The 19,935-nt window shown below is 58.3% G+C and overlaps 2 protein-coding genes across 3 annotated transcripts; both read right to left on the bottom strand.

Moving 5' to 3' along the window:
- Positions 1-137: 137 nt before the first annotated feature.
- On the bottom strand, positions 138-11,352 carry P3H3 (prolyl 3-hydroxylase 3). The gene is made up of 15 exons (XM_069489520.1): positions 10,813-11,352; positions 9,817-9,969; positions 9,251-9,455; positions 9,030-9,161; positions 8,409-8,545; positions 7,848-7,937; positions 6,712-6,764; positions 6,547-6,614; positions 6,308-6,432; positions 3,065-3,166; positions 2,613-2,763; positions 2,238-2,355; positions 2,059-2,134; positions 846-986; positions 138-685 (listed from the first exon to the last, which is right to left on the bottom strand). The coding sequence occupies exons 1-15, from the start codon at positions 11,317-11,319 to the stop codon at positions 518-520; spliced, it is 2,226 nt and encodes a 741-aa protein (XP_069345621.1). The 5' UTR covers positions 11,320-11,352; the 3' UTR covers positions 138-517.
- An 808-nt stretch (positions 11,353-12,160) lies between these two features.
- GPR162 (G protein-coupled receptor 162) lies at positions 12,161-17,633 on the bottom strand. 2 transcript variants are annotated; one of them, XM_069489521.1, is made up of 5 exons: positions 17,562-17,633; positions 14,751-16,027; positions 13,914-14,103; positions 13,202-13,359; positions 12,161-12,919 (listed from the first exon to the last, which is right to left on the bottom strand). In XM_069489521.1, exons 2-5 carry the CDS (start codon positions 15,615-15,617, stop codon positions 12,380-12,382), a joined length of 1,755 nt encoding a protein of 584 aa, XP_069345622.1. In that variant the 5' UTR covers positions 15,618-16,027; positions 17,562-17,633; the 3' UTR covers positions 12,161-12,379. The 2 variants fall into 2 exon arrangements, with proteins under 2 accessions (XP_069345622.1, XP_069345623.1); XM_069489522.1 differs by having other exon boundaries at positions 15,752-16,027.
- Between the last annotated feature and the right edge of the window lie 2,302 nt (positions 17,634-19,935).

Here is a 19,935-nt window from a genome sequence, read left to right as displayed (position 1 = left end):
GCTGAGATTTCCCTGACAAATCACAGGCTCCAGTGGCACCGCCTCTGGGAGGCCCAAAGATACTTGTCTCCTCCCAGGTCAGCCACAGCCACCCCCACCTCCAGCCACTGCAGAAACTGTGATACACCCACCTGGCCCCTGGCTGAAGGATCTCCATGATCTTTATTGCACAGGCTGGGAGGGGGGTGGGGTTATCCTTCCCGCTCATCCTCCTCATTTAAAGCATTAGCCCCCGTCCCCACCATTTCTTTTCAGGGAGGCACAGGTCCTCTGTCTGTCCTAGGGCTGCAGGTCCGTCAGCTGGAGCCAGGCCTGGGGAGCTCTAGGCTAGCCTATGCGGTGGCCTCTGAGTCCAGGGCTGGACAGCTCTTGTGGACGCCCAAGATGGTGGGGTACAGGGACACAGAGCTTGACATTCTGCTCCTGATGTCACATGGGCGCTTCTTGTGGGTCCTGGCATTGCAATGGCCCTTTCACAAGTCAAATCCCCACATCCTCAAGGAGCTGGTTCAGCCACTCACAGCTCCTCCCGGACCCGAGCTGGCTTTCCAGCCTTGTCTTGGACTCGATGAAGCCCATGGCTGGGGGGTTCTGGGGAATGATCTCTGCTGGGCACTTCTTCATCTTCCTCTTCCTCTGACTCCTCCTCCTCCTCCTGCAGCAGCTCTTTGGCTTCTATCCACTCCTGGGGTGAGGGGGCAGAGTCTGGCCCCATCCCCTGCATCTACCTTCTCTGGCCCATCTTAGCCCCCTGCCCCTCACCCCCAAGGGCTTCCTGCATGGCTGCCTGCCCACGCTTCACACACCAGGAGGGCCACATCCCTTCCGCCCCGGCGCCTCCTTACCTGCTCCCTGTGCTCAGGTGCCCACGTGTGCCACAGTGCCAGGGCACAGCGGCGTCCCCGTGTCACGGCCCATACACCATGGGGATTCTCCCCTCCGGAGCTGAAGGCCACGAGGCGTCCACAGCGGGGACGAACCTGGGCCTGGGGGGTGAGGGCAGGTTCAGATGCAGGGATCGGCCTGCTCAGAGAACGTGGCCCTCACTCCTGAGAGCAGGATGGGGGCAGGGACACAGAGAGGATCAGCTCCTTAATTCAGGGACTAGCTTGGGCCAAATGGGAAATTGGCCTCAACTTGGAAAAAAAAATGCCAGACTGAAGTTAGAAGACTTGGAAGGGAGTCTCCAAAGGGAGAAGAGGCCTCCTCCCAGGGTCTCCTGCTGGTTCCCTCCTCGTGGTGCCCTGAGTTTTCCTGCCCAGCCCTTTGAACCCAGGCTGTGAAGCAATCTGGGGGCCTGAGCGCAGTCCCACACTCTGGGTGGAGGGAGATAAGGATCTTGCAGGCACTTTCCCAGCCCAGTGAAGGCCTGGATTCTCAGTGGGCAGGAGGGAAGAAGGTGACTGCGTCAGAATGAGAAATCACTGTGCGTCTCTTCCTGCCCAACTCTTGCCCCTGGTGGCTCCCTAGAAATTTCCATGATCCAGGAATGGGAGGATAATACCACCTAACACTGATTAATTGTTCGTGATTACCAGGCACTGCCTCATTCTTTTAGGCACATTATCTAAATTACTTCTTATAGTAATGCCCTACAATAGGTACTGTTATCACCCTCATGTAGGAAGCCGAACCTCAGAAAGGTTAAGAACTCAAGTCCCGGCGGCCCAGCATCTGTGCTGCTAGCCACTGTGCTCATCTTGCTGTGGGGAGGAAGGACTATTTCAAGTTCCCCAAAGCCCTAGGAGAGGGACCTGGGGTCCTGGAGGGACCCCTCCGTGAGGAGGGGAGGCCTACACTGAAGGCAGGTCTGGGCCACTTAGAGATCTACCTGCTAGGGAGGCTAAATCGGCCTCTGCTACCACGGCCCAGGACTTTTGTGTCCTGGGGCCACAAATAAGTGGCATAAGTGGCCAAGAGGGCAGGGTAGGCGGGCAGGGAAAGGGATAAGGTGGCCCCAGCCATTTCCCTGCATTTGCCTCCGGGAACCTTCTGTTTTGAATCCTGACTCCACAGCTGGGCCCTGTGTCACACCCCCACAACCCTCACCCCATGTACCGTGACGGTGAGAGCGTTGGGCTCTGTGAAGAACAGGTCCCCACCCTGGAAGTCATCATTGAGGTAGAGGAGTCCACTGAGGAGGGAGGAAGACAGGAGGGAGTGAGACCCCAACCTCAGCCTAGGCCTGCTGTAGGATGACTTTGCCCACCTGCCTGAGCCCCGGAGGGGCTGCCCACCTGTAGTCTCGATAGGTGTAAGCTGGGGGCTCCCGCCAGCATTCTCCGGTGTCAGGGTCCAGGACACAGTTGTCTGCGTGTACTGGGTGACTCAGGTCCATGCGCTGCTCTTGCTCCCCTAAGGCACAAAGGGGTGTGATGAATGCCTCTGCGTCCCTGTGCCCATCTGTCCCCGTGTGGGCTCACACCCCCCACATCCACCCGGCCGCTCCTGGGGTCACAGCTGGGTAGAGAAGCCAGGCCCCAACCTGGGAAGGGGAATGGGGTCTTTCAGGAGTAAAGACTGAAGCCCACACAGTCTGGAGGTGCTGGGGTGTGCAGTGCCCGACAGGGGCCCAAGGGTGGGGAGCGGCAGCGGGGGCCCCTGGCAGTTACCTTCTATGGCACTGCGGCACACCAGGTGGGTGAAGGAAAGATGCAGCGGCCGCTCCGGGGAGAAGTAGGCCTGGGTCAGGGTCCGCACACGCTCGCTCACCTCCAGAAGCAGCTTAGCGCCCTGGCTGCCCACCGTCCCTGCCCGGGCCAGCTACAGGCAGAGAAGGGAAGGGCAGGAAAGGAGGAAGGCAAGTGAAGGGTGGCCCCAGCCCTGGCCCCTGCCCCACCTCCGCCGCGCTCCACCGTGGGTTTGGAGTCTCTCTGCCACCAGTTCTGTCCCTCTGCCCAACTGCTCCTTCCGTGGCTCCACGGAAACAATCCAGGCCCGGTCTCAGAACACCCGCTTTCTCAACCTGGGCGCAGGCCTCAGGCAGTCTCTGCCCGGGGAGCTCCTCCACAGACAAGGCCCCTTCTCCAGTTCCGGGCCCCAGGCAGGAGGCGCCTGCTCTCACCTGCGCCGCCTTGAGCACCGTGAGCCCCTCGAAGCGTTCATGGGGGGTGTGAGGGGAGCGGCGACCACGATAGCCAGACCTGGCTCCAGCCCCAGCTGCATCCTACACAGGGAGGGCACTGGTAGAGTCACCGTCCCCGACCACCTCACTGCCCACAGGGCTACAAGACCCTCCCCCGCCCCCGACTCCCTGGAAGAGGCTAGAAGCTCCCACGTTCTCTTGTGCCTCCTTTCCCTGGGCTGTGCCCTTTCCCAGAGGACGACTCTCGCCATGGCTGTCTGGAATCCCACTGACCCAGGGGGCTGTGCGCAGACCTGCAGAGAGATTCCTACAGCAGGGAGGGGGCTCTGAGAGGGTCAGGACCTCTGGGGAAGTGGGGCAGAGCTGGGGACTAGGCACGAAGGGTTTGATCATTAACCCCTGAGGTATCTCTCTGGAAGCAGGACCCTAACAGGAAGTGCGACAAGCAGGCCAGGTCCTGGCAGGGAGCTGACTCGAGGCAGGAGGCAGCATCGGCTGGGGTATCCTCTCTGACCTCTTCCCATCGGATGTTCTCTTGGAGAACCTACGGGCTGCATGGCTCCACCGCCCCTGGAGGCCGACTCCCATCACCTGGGGTCTCCCAGTATCTGGATGTCTACGCTGGGATCATTCCTTTTCTGACACCCACTTTTCTACTTTTCAAATCTCAGTTTACGTACCACTATCTAGTTACCCCTGCATACAAACCTCACCTCTGAAGGACCATCTAGTCACCCAAGCCATCTAACCTCCTATTCTCATATTCATTCATTTGAGAAATTTGCAGTGAGTACCTACTCTGTGCCAGGCACTGTTCTAGGCACTGGGGACACAACTGTGAACAAGAAAATGTCCCATAGTCTGTTCATGGTTTATACATTAAAGAAAAACTCCCTGCTCTCAGGCTCACGGGATTTATTTTTTATTTTCATTTTATTTTATTTTAATTAATTATTTAGAGACAGGGTCTTGCTCTGTCACCCACGTTGGAATGCAGTGGTGTGATCATAGCTCCCTGCAGCCTCGAACTCTTGGGCTCAAGCGATACTCCTGCCTCAGCCTCCCGAGTAGCTGGGACTATAGGTGCGTGCCACCATGCCTGGCTAATTTTTAAAAAATTTTTTTGTAGTGACAGGGTCTCATTAGGTTGTCCAGGCTGGTCCTGAACTCCTGGCCTCAAGTGATCCTCCTGCTTCAGCCTCCCAAAGTACTGGGATTACGGCTGTGAGCCACTGCATGGGCCCCTCTCATGGAATATATATTCTGACATAACAAATAAATAAATAAACCAGATCAATTCAGATGATGATAAGAGGTACGAAGATAAGAACTATGAAGAAAACTAAAACAGGGTTATAACCTTGAGAGTGCTCAGGCAGGGGTCAGGGACAGTTAATTGAAGAGGTGATGTCTACATTGATGCAAAGGAGCCACTTGAATATCTGAGGGAGAAATGTTCCAGGCAGAGGAAACAGCAAGTGCAAAGGTCCTGAGGCCAGAATAAGCTTAGTGATCAAGAAAGAGAAACAAGGTCCAATACTTAGAAGCTATCCTTGCCTCCATCTTCTCATCATCTCTCACAAAGATTTAGTCCTTAACTTCTCTATTTTTGATTTTCTAAATATTTCTTATCTGTTCTCCTCTCTTCATTCCCTTGAAGTGAGGACCTAACCTAAGGCAGTGACACTTTTTAATCGCTCCAGAAGTCTCCTCCCGCCCCCGCCCCCGCCCCCCGCCCGGTTTTCTCTCCCTCTGCATTCTACACACTACCACTAGAGGGACCTAGCGGTTCTACAGGACGGTGACTCTAGATCCTGCGCTGCAGGTTCTGCAACAGCAAGAACGTTGGTACACCCCACCTAAACCCTTCAGTAGCTGTCTATCACTTACAAATAAAGTCCAAACTCCTTGGGAGGGTACAGAGGCCCGCACTGTCACTGGGTCTTCACCTCTCAATTCCCTCCCTCTTCCTCATAGCTCCTTTTTATTTTTTTGAGACAGTCTTGCTCTCTCCACTCTGTCGCAGGGCCAGAGAACTGTTAGCCTAGCTCACTGCAACCTCAAACTCCTGGGCTCAAGCCAACCCCCTGGGACTACAGGCGCGTGCCACCACCCCAGGCTAATTTTCCTATTTTTAGTAGAAACGGGGTCTTGCTCTTGCTCAGGCTGGTCTCAAACTTCTGACCTCAAGCGATCCTCTGGCCTCGGCCTCCCAGAGTACTAGGATTACAGGCGTGAGCCACCGCACCCGGCCCCCCATACCGCCTCTTGATAACGTACCTAACATGACACCTTCTCTGTTCTCCTAAGAGCCTTACCATGTACTAACTCATTTAATCCTCACAACAACCCTACCACAAAAACACTATTGTTAGCTCGTCGTGTAGATGAGGAAACTAGGCTCAGAGATGTTGGAATAAAGTGCCCAAGGCCACGCAGGTGATGTTTGTTGGAGCTGCCCCCTGCTCTTACCACTGTGCTCTACCGCAGACCCCACAGTGCCCTTCTCCCTCTTAGACTGACGTCCCGCCTTCTCTGTCTGCTTAACTCATCCTTAAGACTCAGCTCAAATGCCGCCCCCTCTGGTAAGCCTTCTGTAACTCTGCATTTCGGTGCTTTGTTTGGATGAGTCATACTACTTTCATCAAACTTACCACCTGCTCACATTATGTGTCTCCATGTCTGTTTCCTTCCCTGTGCATGAGCTCCCAAAGGGCAGAGTCTGTGTTCATCTACCTCTCCCTGGAACCCAGCAGCTTCTAGTCCATGACAGGCACTCAGTGAGTGTGTGTCGAATGAGCACCAGCCTAGGAGGAGGATTGAGCTTCCTAGAATGGCAGACTCAGCCTGGGGAAGGTGAAGGGCATGCGTGGACAGGAAAGGAAGCCTGTGTGTCCGCTGAGCCGCTGGCCAGGCCAGTACCTAAACTCTCAGCCAACCAAGCGGTCCTTACCTGCACACTCATCCACTTTTGTGCCTTTGTGTTTCTTTTTTGTTCTTCCTATCTATTTCTAGCAACATTCCTTTGTAAAGAATGTCTGTCTCATGTCAGCTAAATTAAGAGGAAAGAGACCTTGTCAACCGCTGAGAAGCAGTGGTAAGCACAGTTCCCACTGGAGAATCAGGACAGGCACAACAGGGGAGCGGCAGGCCAAGAGCAAGGGAACAGGCAGCTGTGCCTGAGGGTCCCGAACTAGCTGCTGTACTCGAAGGTCTTCCCACCTTGGCCAGCTGCAGCAGCACCCCACACTCGGCTGGGGTGAGCAGCCCGTCCAACACTGCCCGCTCCGACCCATTCAGCTCCCTGGCATCCTGGGTCAGGGTCACTCCCTCCAGGAGAAGGACATCTGTCGGGGAAGGGACAGGGCAGAGGTGGCTGAGGCTCCCTGAGGGCAGGCCCAGCAACAGCTGGCAGCCCCCAGACCCTCCAGGCACCAGCCTCCTCCTTCCCAGGAACTTGCCTTTCCAGTAGGTCACGGGCTTTGGCTGAGGCGGCTCACGGTCCCAAGGCCTCTTCTCCTGATCCTCTCTCGGGGGTGAGAGACACGCTCAGTGGATGCACAGGGCCGTGCAGACCTAGCCCCCCAGGTCAGGCCAAGCCCCTCCCACCACAGGGCATCTCCTACCTGAGCTTTTCTCTAAGTGCCTCAGGGATGAGAGCTGCAGGGGTCCAGGGATCCTGTGACAGTCAAGAAAAGCGCCATCACCCGCCAAGTCTAGCCCCTAGAATCCCTGACATTGAACTACCACATTAAGGTCCTGTTTCCAGAGGGGAGGGTGAAGGTAGGAAAAGCCCTGGACTCAGTGTCAGGAGCCCTGGGTACGGGGCCAAAGTCTGTAACAACAGAAACGACAACGACAACTTACACAGACTTCCTATTTGCCAGGTGCTATTCTAAGAGCTTTCTTTATACGTGGAAGTGGAATTTCTCATTTGAAATTCACAATAGTCTTAGGAAACAGATAATATTGTGTTCATTTTGCAATTGAAGGTCTAGAGACACAGAGAGGTAAGGTAACAAGCTCAAAAGCACATAGCTAGTAAGTGACAGAACTGAGTTTTAATCTTTTAAAAGCTTCACAGTCCTCGCTTTTAACCAGTGGTTCTCAACCAGGGTGATTTTGGCCCTCAGGGGACATTAGGCAATGTCTGGAAACATCATTGATCATCATGACTGAGGGGGTGACAGTGTGCCAATGACCTCTACTGGGCAGAGACCAGGGAAGCTGTGGAACATCCTACAATGCACAGGACAGCCCCTCTCCTTCCCCACAACAAGGACTTATCCTGTCCAAAACTTCGCTAGTGGCAAGAAGTAGGCAGAGAAACCCTTCCTTATGCTATTGTGCTGGCTGCGGATGACCTCTGCCCTTCAGTTTCCTCTCCTGACTACCAGAAGAAGAGTAACAGAACCAGTAGTCACAGAGCTTTCTGTACTTTCTACCAAATGATGTGGTTTCAACAGCCTTGTGAAATAGGTGTGATTATTCTGATTCACAGGCAAGGAAATTGAGGCTGAGGCAAATTGAGATCCAGCACTTGTTTGGGGCAGAGGAGGGACTGCCACTTAGGCCTGCATGACCCCAAAGCTGCCCTGAGCTACAGGTACACTGCCCCCGTCCCTGCAAACCTGGGAGGGAAGACTCAAGTCTCACGGGTTGTAGAAAAATGGGAAACTGTGACATATAAATGTGGGACATTGCTGTCACCTCCCTCCTGGGAGTCCTGAGGGTGGGATGGGGGAAGAGCGGCGGGACTCACTGGATCCGTGAAACTGGTCCCCAGGTACTCCATGGCATAGTAGAGCTGTCTCTTCTCCCCTAGGGACCGGAGGATGAAGCGCTGGATGTCCTGCGAGACAAGGCACAGAGAGCTGAGGCTGGAGGAGCACAGGGCGGCCGGGCTCGGGCTCAGGGCACTGCCTGTGCGTTCCTCAAACCCAGCACTGTGCCTCCCGGCTCAGTTCGCTGGTTCAACTTTCCTCTCTCAGCAGCTTGAGAGCATGGGGGCTCATACGGTGGGGGGGGGGGGGTGAGGGTGTGTGTGTGCTCGTGTGGTGTGAGCACATGCGAGCATAAGGCGGGGGCAGGCAGGAGTGAGGTAAAGGGAAGAGATGGAGCTGGGGCTGGACGCACAAGTACAGTTTGATGCGGGGACCAGGGATTGAGACAGAAGTCAGAGGCTGGACTTGGGGTTCCCTTTGGTGACTGGAGTGCTTAGGTAAGAGGCTGGAATGGGGGCTCGGGGGTCCCGATTGTTTCTCAGGTACATGTGTTTGATTCATGGCTACCTTGTGGGGGGAAGGGTGGAGTGGGGAGTCACCTCTCTGGGCGCGAGGCCGGGTCTCGGCTCTCCCAGCCGGGCCTGGTACTGGTTCAGAGCGCTCTTGGCAGCCTCATCTTCTGGATAGAAGAGCAGGACACTCAGGACATTTTCCACAGCCTGGGACAGGTTGCCCACTGGAGAGGGAGTAACAGAGTGGGGTGGGGGACAGAGACTGAGAACACAACGGTCTTTGGGCAGAGGCAGACAAGACCAGTGGGCAGACGCAGTGCTGGAGAAGGTGGTCTCCGGAGGCCAGCCAGCCAACTCCAAGAGCCCTATCCCGCTGGCAGACACACTCAGCTGCTGCTGCCTTCAAAAGCTGAGGCAAACATACCTTAGCTGAAGAGTTGGAAGAAGAGGAAGAGAGGAGAAAATAAAGCAAGATGAGAAACAGCAAGGCAGAGGAACCCTGGGACCCACCTCCTGTGCTTTCACAGGTGCCAAGGAGAGCCAACTAGAGTCCTCCTGAAGTGATGGTCCCTATGGAGCCCTGACAGTGACACTATAGATCCAGAGACAGATGGGAGGGACAGAGAGATGGGGCTCAGGATGCCATCAGAGACAAATCTCCCTGTTTCCAACCCCAAGCACTCGCAGGGCCCACCTGCCTCAACTGACCCTGAGCATGGGCCTCGTGCAGCCGCCTCAGCTGGCTGGGAAGGAAATCGGGGACAGGGAAGCTGCGACCAGGACGTGTGGCTGTTTCCCCCACACAGCGCTGCCGGCACTGCAGGACCCGAATCCAGTGTCCTGTGGAGGACACACACAGCCATTCAGCTTGTGCATGTTTCCCTGACCCCCACCCCCATGCCAATTCCCCCCAGCTCCCAGCCCCTTACCTGCAATGGCCTCATAGAGGCCCCCCTGGCTGCTGGCCCCTTCCTCTTCCTCCTCTTCAGCCCCCTGCTGCTCCTCGGGCCCCTCACAGGCTGCCCGGCAGCTCTCCATCTGGGCCAGGCTCCCCTGCAGGGCCTCCTCTAGCCTGGGCAGTGCCAGTCCTGCTTCCTGGCGGCCTAGTAGCTCCAGGCCAGTGTCGTAGGCTGCCTGTTAGGGAAGGGAGCAGTCAATCACGTGAGATCTGGGGGGGGGGGGCAGGTGCCAAATAAGACTGGGAGGTAGAATGAAGGAGAGGGGTGTTGGTTTCATTTGAGGCACAGATCCCACTTCACCTTGGGGAAGAACAGGGGTGGGCCTCAGAATTCCAGAGTTGGAACATCAGACTTTAGTGATCCTCTAGGAAGGAAACTAAGTCCCAGAGATGGACTCTCCACCCAGGGTCACTGGGGACCAGTACCCAGATCTTCAGATGCCCGAGCCGTACAGGGCCACAGTCCAGGGAGGGCTGTGTATCTATGCAGCCAGCCAAAGGCTGGGGGCAAGACAGGGGTGGTACTGAGAGTCTCACCCAGTGTGGGGGTGTCTCCAGGTCCCGGAAGCTCTGGGGCTGAACCCGAGACATGCGTCTGTACTTGGCCATGTCCTCCCGCATCTGCAGGTGTGTGGGGTTTGCTACAAAGAATGTGTGCGCTGCGGCTGCTGCCAGGTCCAGCTTCTTCAACTGAGGAGGCAGAGGGATGGCCAGAGCCCTGAGGTGGGGGTGTCAGATTTCTGCCCCGTCCCGGGCCTCCCCACTCCAGACACACTCCCCACTCCAGACACGCTCTGGGACTGCCCACGAGCCTTATGGAAGACTGGTTAATCAGAACTGCCCACCTCCCAACCTGCAGAAACCCGGACGTTGGGTTTCTCAGGAGTCTGGCAAGGAGGGAAAGGGGTCTGAAGACTTCCGAGGCGGTGGTACATGGGCCTCAGGGCCTCAGTTCGGGGGAGCAGGTGGAAGTTATGGCTAAGTGAGGGGGGAAGTGGGGGAGACCTGAGTGACCAGCAAAACCCGCAGGTCTCTAGGACCCTGAGCTGAGGTGTGTGTATCTGGCACCCCCCTCCCCAGCTATGTTGGTAATTGCCAGGGTGGCAGTAGCAGCTGCTCTCCACTGGCGCCTCGGGGCCCTCAGCCTTGCCTCCCTCTGCTCTTTCCTTTCCGAAGCTCCCTCCTGCCCCATGCGAAGGCTCACACGCACGCGCACGCGCTCCCCGTCCCCACCCATCCACTTCATTCCCAGGAGGAGCAGCGCTCACCCCCACGTAGGTCTCAGTAAAACCCCTTCCCTCCATCTTCGATCTACTCCCGCCCCACCCATTCCAACTTTGCTCCCACTCTCCCTCGGCTGCCCCTCTGCGATCTCAGCAGGTCCTTGCGTTCGTTATGGCAGGACCTGCTCCAATGCACAGGCTCGCGGTCCGCCCCCACGGCCCCGCCCGGTCCCGGGCGCTAGCATTCCGCCCCTCCGGGTCAGCTCCGAGTGGGACTGCAGCACGCGGGGCGGGGGTGGCCGCTCCCCACCTGGTAGTAGGCCCTCTGCAGGTAGTTGTAGGGCTCCCGACGGCGGAAGGCGTCCCGGAGCGCGCTCCCCACGCGAAGCCGCGCCGCGCCCCCGGGGCCCAGCCTCCGCGCGGCGCACTGGGTCAGGCACTCGGCGCGGCGGAGCGCGGCGCGGAGAAGCAACCGCTCCCAGGACCCCTGCGCGGGTCCGGGTCCGGAGTCGGGCCGCGGGGCGCCAGGCCACACGGCGGGGAGCGCGGCGCCCGGCTCGGCCGCACAGCTCGCCCCGCAGTCCCGCCGCGCGCGGCCCAGCGCCGCCTGGCTCCGCAGCGCCTCCCGCAGCAGCGCCACAGCGGGCGCCCAAGCCCCGGCCGCGTAAGCGCGCAGCCCGTCGGCGTAGAGCAAGTCGGGGGCCTGCGGGGGCGCCCCCGGGGACACCGGGGCCAGGCCGGGGGGCTCGGGGGACTCGGGGGACCCCGGGGGAGGCAGCAGCAGCAGTAGCAGCAGCAACCAGAGGAGCCGGAGCATGGTGTCAGCGCTGCCGGCTGCCGAAGGCAAATGGGGAGCCGAGAGGGAGGGAGAGGAAAGGGGGGAAGAAGAGGGAGGGGAAGGAAGGAGAGATGGAGAGGCGGAGGAAGAGGGAGAGAAGGAATGAGGAAGGCCGAAGAGAGAACCGACAGTGGGAGAGGCCGGTGTGAGCGATGGAGAGAGAAGTCAGAGGGAGCGCGGGGGCTGAGTGGGGGAAGCCGTCTGTAAGACGGCGGGACTAGTGTGTGTTGAGCAAGGGAAACTGGGGAGAGGAGGGCAAAAGGCGGGAACTGGAGCAGGCCTGGGAAGTGACTCCAGTCCCTGAGGCCTATGGTGGTGATGGGGCGGAGAACTACTGGGGCTGTGTTCCCCTCCACTCTTGGATCCAGGAGACGCCTCCCACACCCCCTCATCTGCAGGCACACACCTTTGGAGAAAGAGCTTTAGAATGTAGCATGGAGGAGGGTAACTCCAGGCCTGGGACACCAAGTCAGCCCCAAACTCTTTGCTGCCCAGAAAGTGAGCCCCTGGATAGATTTGGGGTTAGGACAGCTGGGGCACTGGGAATAGAGCCACGCTCTCTCCAAACCGCCTCCACAAATCTGAACAAAGATCCTTCACACCCCAACCAACAAACTCCAGTGTGTCCCCATGCCCACCCCCAGCTCAACATGCACCTCCCCGCCAGTCTCTGAGCATGTCTGTGCCTTAATGGGTGTGATCATTTCTCCAGGACTCTTTCTCTGCCTGTCTGCTGCCCCTGCTCTATCCTCTAGGAGCCTCTCCACCCACTAAGCCTCTGATGGTACACTTTGCCATCACTGTACACTGGACACTGAGGTTTCCATGGCAACACTTCAGACTTTAATAAATTTTGCTAAGGATGGTGGCAGGTGAGCAGGGCATCTGGTCACTTGGGTAGGAGAGAGCAGGGCCTCCAGAGCCTCGGATCCAGCGCCCATCTCCCTGGAGTCTGGAGGCAGCTGTCCCAGGCTCAGGGCCAGAATGAGGTGTTACTCACCCAGGCCCCCTCCTGGGAGTCCAGCAGGCCCACTTGGGCTCAGAGGGTGAGCTGAGGGAATATGGGGTTGCCGGGGCCCCAGGATCCTCCCCAAGCCCTTGCACTCCCCTCACCCCCAGTCAGGGAGCAGCGTCTCCCTGTACTTAGCCCCAAAGGTAGTCCAATGGCTCTATCAGGGGACCCAAGGGACAGTCGTCGGGATGAGAGGCCCAGTGGCCTGGGCCGGCGAGGAGAGGGCCCTGGTGAGGCAGTCGGAGAAGGCAGAGGTGTCTCGTCAATGAAGGTGGTGATCTCCTCTCGGAAGAAGCCAGGACCCCGTGGGGGTCCCTCACCTGACCCCAGAACCCCACTCTCTAGGAATTGGCGAAGGCTGGCCAGTCCCCCACCTTCAGCCTCCTCCTCATCCTCCAGCCTGTGTCTCTGTCCCAGGTACTCAGGAGGGCCCCCAAGAGCCCGGCTCTGGGCTGGGAGGACCCGGATGTCATCAGAGGATGACCACTTGTGCAGGAAGGAGCTTGGTGCCCGAGGGGTAGAGAAGATGTTGGTCTCATCATGGGACATACGGCGGGACAGAGGGACCTGGGAAGAGGAGCAGGTAACACCTGGAGGTGCTGTAGGGACAAAGGAGGTGGAGGCAGAACCAACAGTGGGACTCTGCAAGAGGGCTCCACCCTGTCAACCTTCTTCTGAACATTTGTTCCGAGGGCAGACCCGGTCCTGAGAGGTCTAGAGGGGAGCCTCTCAAACCGTGCCTTTCTCTCACCCACCCTCATGCTGCCTTGCAGGCCAGGGCTAGGGAGGACACTCTAGAGAAGTGGTAAGGGGCACCAAGGGTAGGAGATGTATCCCCCAGTCCCATACCTGTAAGTAGTGGACTCTCTCAAGAGGGGGAAAGAGCATGTGCCTTCCAGGCAGCAGCTTCACCTGGGTGGGGTCCCGGCCCCCTGGGCCTGTGGCCCCATTAGCATCAAAGCGAACTTTGCACACTCGGCCATCTGCATAGTCATCACAGCCCCCATCTAGAAGAGAAAAGGGGCAGAGTGGTTACAGGTAGGGAATGCCTGCCCCCCCACTTCCCTTTTATAAGGTCCCAGAGACCCCTTTGGTTCCCATTCATCTGTCAGCTCCACGAGGACAGTGAGAGTGGGTAGCGTTTGCTGTTCGGTGCTGAATCCCTAGTGCTTCACACATACAAACATATTTATTGAAACAATTACCTGCCCTCCCCCGAGAACTGTCCCTATAGCTGGGTGTCTCTCTCAGGAAGCCCAGCTTTCCTTTAGTGCCACAGCCTTTCTTAGGGTTGTGTTAGGACTCTGGACTGTTTCTCAGGCACTCTGCCTGGAGGGGGCCAGCACTGGGCAGTGTGGGCTTCTGGAGGGGAGCCTAGGCCCAGAGGAGGCAGCCGGGAGTGGGCTGCAGGGTGCCTGCACAGGGAAAGGGGAGCGGGTGGTGCCGGCTCTGCCCGGCAGGGGGCACTCCAGGGCAGCCCATCCTCTCAGAGAAGGTGCGGTGGAAACGGGCAGAAAAGGGAATAATGTCCAGGAAAGCAAAACCCAGTTCCTCCTCTGACCGTCATCGCCATCCTCCTCAGACATGATGGCCACGCACTGTTCCCACACTGTGCGCACGTCGGCACGGTAGCGCTCGCAGGACCAGATGAAGGAGGGTAGCAGCAGGGTCTGTGCCATGGAGCACCACAGCACAGCCAGCACCATCCAGGGGGGCGCCGAGTCCGACTTGAGGGAGAAGAAGCTCACCACCTGGCGGAGGATGGAACAGGCCGGGTCAGGGTCCAGATATCCTGGTGCAGTTGGTGGGCCAGGAGTCAGGAAGGAGCGCCTGATCCCTGTGACTGGGACAGAGGCAAAGTGGGAGGTGGAGGCAGGGTGAGCAGAGGGAGGGGGTTGACGTTGTCCCCAGGAGAGTGCTGGGGACAAAGCCATGGGGTCAGGAGAAAGAGGAACAGAGGTGGAGCAGGAAACTTGAAGACAGAGAAACGCAGGAATAGGGACTAGATGGGGCGAGCCCTGTGGGGTTTCCACCCAAGGGTGCTCAGAGACCACGCAGTCTCCAGAGGGAATGAGGGGATGGAGAAGGGAGCTCAGCAACTGGGCGACAGGTCTAGGGGGAGACTCGGAGGAGCTGCAGGATGGATGAGGGTGCTGGAGGACAGGTAGTGGAACTGGAGGGCAATGGTGGAGCTGGGGGAGATGGGATAGTGGGACTAGAGGATGGGTGACAGAGATGGGGGCTCACAAATGGAGTGGGGGACGGGTAGAGGAGAGGAAGATGGATGATGGAGCTGGAGGAGAGATGACGGAGCTGTATGGCTGATGGAGCTGGAGGTCAGGTGATGATGCTGGGGCCTGGATATTGGGGACAATAGGTGGGAGGACCCTGATCTCACCAAGATAGGCACCCCTGTGAGCGAGTCATAGAGAAAGACGATGGCGCTGACCAAGTTGGTGACCTGCAGGGACGTCTTGGCAGACTCGGAGCCATCCAGTGAGGACCGCCGCTTCCCTCGGGCATCCTCCACCACAATGGCTGGCACCTCAAAAGCTGTCCGGGTACCCAAGCCCCCTGGCCCACTCCCCTTGGCCCCCCCGACTCCCCCCGCTCTCCGAGCCTGCCGAGCCCTCCTGGGCCTGGCCCACAGCGTCTGGTAGAAGGTGATGGCCACACAGACCAGCCCCATGACGATGCCCCCAAGTAGCAAGAGGCTGAAGCAGACGCCAAAGCCGAGGCCGATCTTGGAGACTATGAACTGGCAGCCACGGGCATAGTAGCGCTCGCCGTTGTTGTGCCAGCCAATGGAGGGCAGCGTGGACAGGATGAAGCTGACCATCCAGATGCCCATGACAGCATGCAGCGCCTGCTTCTTGGCATTGCTGAGGCGGTAGTTGACAGGCCAGCGCACCATCCACATGCGGTGGTAGGAGAGCGAGGCAACTGTGAAGCAGGTGGCCAGGGCCAGTGTGTAGTAGGTGGACACAAAGACCTTGCAGATGCTCTCGTTCCAGTCATAGTCGGAGGAAGCCTGCCGCCGCAGCTGAACCACAGCAAAGGTGGTGAGGGGCACGGCCGCCATGAGGATGTGCGTGCCCGCCAGGAAGCAGAGTAGCAGCTCCAGCGGCTTGTGCTTCTGCTGCTTGGCCGATATGCTGAGGATGATCCAGGCATTGGCCAGCAGCGCCAGGAGCCCGCAGGCCAGCCAGGACAATGCGCTGGAGCGCAGGGAGGCCTCCTCCGCCCCCACCCCACCCCGAGCCATCCTATCCTCAGCCCCCCACCCCCTTGAATTCCTGGGGGCGGGGGCTAGGTCTCACCCAGGAGCCCCACTCACACACACCCCCATGGTGCCCACAGTCCTTGCCCTGCAGAGAGGCAGGCTGCCCCCAGGCCTACGCTGCTGCTCAGCATTGCATGACTGGCCCCAGTGAGGGCAGATGTGGAGGGTCAGCAGAGGCAGTCCTCAGCCTTCATGGTGGGCAGGGCCTTCCTTAGTACCCCTGCAATGGATGGCAGAGGCAAGCTGGCTGCTTTCCCAACTATGAGGCTGGCTGGGGGGCTCTGGTCCCCATGCTGGGACTTCTGGGTCTCTTTTTCCTCTGGTTCTTGACCAGTCGGGAATCTTCTGGATGCCCCAAGGATTTGGAGGTGGGACTCAGCCCTCTGGACCAGCTGCAAGGGAAAGATGAGATGTGGGAGGGGGAGGCCAAAGGTAGGGCCTAGGCTGGTCTCCAAATGGCTTCTTGTGCCCTCTTCTCTTGGAAATATAGAAATGACTGAGTATTAGGGGCCGGGGGTCATTCAGAACTTTCCTCTGCCTTAAATCAGATCCCCAAACACCCCGCACAGATAAGAAAGAGCTCCCGCTCTTCCAGACCTCCAGGAAAGAAGGTATTCTTACCTCCCTGTCTCCTTTGGCCCTTTCTCCTCTCTCTGGAACTCCCAGGTTCCTCCTTAGAATGTCCCCTGCTCAGTACTGCTCCACCCTATCTTCCTGTCCCTAAATGTTTCTTCAGAGCTACTGATGCCAGACTCATGACTTGTTTCTTCTTGAGGGTCACAGTAAACGGGAATATGGTATTACAGCCCCCACCCCTACCTGCCAGTCTCCTGGATCCAGTGGTGTTGGAGCTCAGCCCTGTTCCCCCAAGCCTGCCCAGATCTGGGAAAATGGGAGAAAGGAGGCTGGGACCGAAGGGAGGGGGGGCTAGGGAATCTGAAGGCGGGGAAACCGCTGACATCAGAAACATCCAGAAATGGAAAGAGGGGGAACTAGGGAGAAGGAGGAGAGTTTGAGCAGAAGAGAAAGAGGGGGCAAAGTGGTAGTATCTGAAAATAGAAGGAAAAGCTCAGAACCCCCTGGAGAGGCTTTGGAGGGAGGAGGGGTTGGAGGAGGTAGGGAGCAGGGAATAGGGAGGCCAGGAGAAAAGCCAAATGCTCACTAAGGGTCTGACTCCCACTGGGAGACCTTGATTCTTTCCTCCCCTGGCCCAGAGCCTCAGTTTCCCTCTGATGGAAGGAAGGATAGTCCTCATTTTAGTGATGCTGAGCTCCAGTGAGCCCTGGGGAGGGGGTTAAGAGGAAATCTGTGAAACCTTGAACAGAGCGGAGGCTGCAAGGAGGGGCATAATGGCTTTAGGATAAATTGGGCAAAGATGAGGCCCTGCAGGGAGAGGGGCTATTTCCCCGTGGAAGAACCTCAGACCCTTGCCTTCCCCAAGAGGTCCTAGTCCACCCCCACTTTTGTCTTCCCTCCACAGCCCAGTGCACCTTAGTTGCCATGGCAATGGCCAGTCTGAGGGAGGTGGAGAGAATTGGTCAGGAGCACCCCCCACTACCCTCCCCTGCAGCCTTGGACCCCTCCCCACCCACCCAGGCCCAGCTGGTGGGCTGAGGAAGAAAGAGATGGGGAGTCAGAGAGAGGGAGGGAGGCAGGAAGGATGTGAAGGACAGAAAGAAGGAGGTGAAGGACAGAGAGGGATCAGAAGAACGTGGGAGGGGGACCTGGGGGCGCTCCGTGGCCTACAGGGTCCGTCGCCCTTCGGGGCGAAGGTGTAAGGTCAGGCGGCTCCTCCCTCCTGTCCCCCACCGGGTTCGCCAGGGCAGAAACAGCAGGTGGCTGGGGAGGAGGGGCGGCCGGAGGGGAGAGGAGGCAGCTGGGGGGAAGAGGGGAGGCCACGCGAGGACGGGGCAGGGGTCGTCTTACCTCTGGCTGTGCCCGGCACTGCCATGGAGACCGCGCTCCGGACGCCGCTCTCTCGGGCTCCCGCCGCCGCCGCTCGGGCTCGCCCGCCCTCCTCCCTCCTTCTCCCTCCGGGCCTCCCTCCTCCCCCGCAGTCCCGGCCTCCGGCTCCGCCCGGCTCTCTCGGTCTCTGCCCCGCTCGGTCAGTCCGCGCCCCTCTCTCCCGGGCTCATCCCGCCTGCGAGCCGGGGTTGGGGGACCGAGGGACAGCTTTGGGGGGTGGGGGGACGAGTGTAGGGCGGGGAACTGGACGGTGGTGACTTGGAGGAGGAGGGGCAAGAAAGGCGCCGAGAGGGAGGGGGCGAGGAGGCTGGCGGGGACGGGCTTCATTGGTGAAATGGCTCGTGTCCTGCCCCCACCCCATCCCGGTTTTCAACACGAACACAAGCTCCAGGAGGCAGCTGGTGTTGTTTGGTACTGAGGAGCTAGCTGTTCGGGGAGGAGGAAGCGTGTGTCACTGTGTGTATGTGTGTGAGGGCTGTGCCTTGGGTGTAGCTCTGAGGGCCACTGCTGGCGGCGTGCTGGAGGTGAGGGGGCTTGCGATGCCAACCCGGGCTGCTCGTGGAGTTGGGATGGGTGTGCAGGGATCTAAAAGGATGTGGGTGCATGCACCAGCGCGCACACACACACACAGACAGACTGCTCCCTCTCCCTGGAACACAAACACACTTATGTTGGGGATACAGACAATTTGCACACACATTACACAGTTTCTCTTAGCCCTCCCCACGGCACACATACACACCAGAGAGCCCACACCTCTCCTGCAGTCTCCCCTTCCCCGTGTGTCACACAGTGTAATTACATAGTCTTAGCCTCACACTCACGGGGCCCACACAGAGCCCTTTGGGGTGTCCAGGTGGGCACTCAGCCTCCAGGGAGGTTTTCCCTCCCCAGAAAAACTTCATCTCCTTCCTGGGACAGGCCTCCTGACCCCTCCTTTGGATCTGACCCCAGACCCCAAAGACCAGAAGATTCTGGTCTCCAGAGAAGGCTCCACACCTCTCTCTGTTTCTCACACACTCACACACACACACACAAATAAAGAGCATCTTCTTTATAGTAAGTTTATTGTATCTTTCTTTCAGCTCAGGGAAGCAGGGGTGGGGAGTGGGCAGAATTGCAAAGTGAGCAATGGGGGGGGGCCTTGCAGCACTGGGTGGTCTTTCTGGAAGAGGCAAGCTGGGAAGAAAGAGGGAGAAAGGAAATGGGAAAAGGCGTTGGGACTGAGGGAGGTGGTGAAGAAGAGAAAGGAGAGAGAGGCAGAGGAGGCTGGAGGGTGCTGAGAGAAACATAAAGAGAGGAGGAAGAAGACAACTTGTATCCCTGACTGCCCTGTGGCCCTAGTGGTTTGGAGGAGGGTACAGGCCAGGGGCACTGAGTCCCAGGTATCACAGGGGTCCCTCAGAGGTTCAGTCTTAGGCTAGCTCCCCACCTCCTCCAGCAAAGTCACTTCCAGAAAGTTCTGCACAGGGTGAGTGGCTGGTCACTGGGCATTCTCTCCCTCAGGGCCTCTGCTCTCAGCCTGTGCTCTGATTAGGAGAACTGAGAGCTTTGTACTCTGGTAACAGGATTCTGCCACCAGCAGGTGATGAAAGAGTGGTTTCAGGCAGGCAGGCCTTCTTCCATGCGTGAGTTCTCTGATACAGGCCCCCCCGTGGGTGGGGCGCTCCTGTGAAGCCAGAGGTGCATACTGGGTCCTGTGACGAGCCACAGCTCCCTTTCTGGCCTGTGGCCTGCAGGTGATAATCTCGGTTCTACCATTGCCAGCCTTGTAGGATTTTTGTAAGGTTTGAATAGACAGAGGATAGGAAACGGGTTTATATACTGAGATGTGCTGCTTGGGTGATAAGGAATTGTGTGTGTGACAAGTGTGTGGCTGTGTGCATGGGGTGTGGCTGGGAGGCCCGTTTGTGCAAGGTCAGGACGTGAGGCTGTGGCCCTGCCAAGTCAGGCTGCGGAGCAGGCAGCGTGGGGCAGCGGGGGCTGGCAGTCAGGAGCCTTTGGAACTGCATCCTTCCTTGACCAGCTGTGTGATCTTGGGCAAGTTCCTGCCCTCTTTGCTCGCAGTGCCCTCTCCTGTAAAATGATAGCCCTGTGCTCCATGCTTCCAGACGCCCAGCCTCACCCTCCGTGCCAGGCGGGGCTGGCCCTGTGCACTCCCTGGGATCCGAGTGGGCAGTGGAGGACAGGGTCAAAGAGAAATAATCAGAGAAGGGGTAGGGCTTGGAGGAAAAGGAAATGGAAAAGGAATCGTATGATAAAGGCTCTGGAGCAAGATTCAGCCAGTGGCTTTGGGGCCTCACCCAGGGGTTGGGAACAGAAGGGGAGAAACAAT

The sequence above is a fragment of the Eulemur rufifrons genome, chromosome 16, assembly GCF_041146395.1.
Source record: "Eulemur rufifrons isolate Redbay chromosome 16, OSU_ERuf_1, whole genome shotgun sequence".
Taxonomy (NCBI): domain Eukaryota; kingdom Metazoa; phylum Chordata; class Mammalia; order Primates; family Lemuridae; genus Eulemur; species Eulemur rufifrons.
This window is presented reverse-complemented; position numbering and strand designations above follow the sequence as displayed.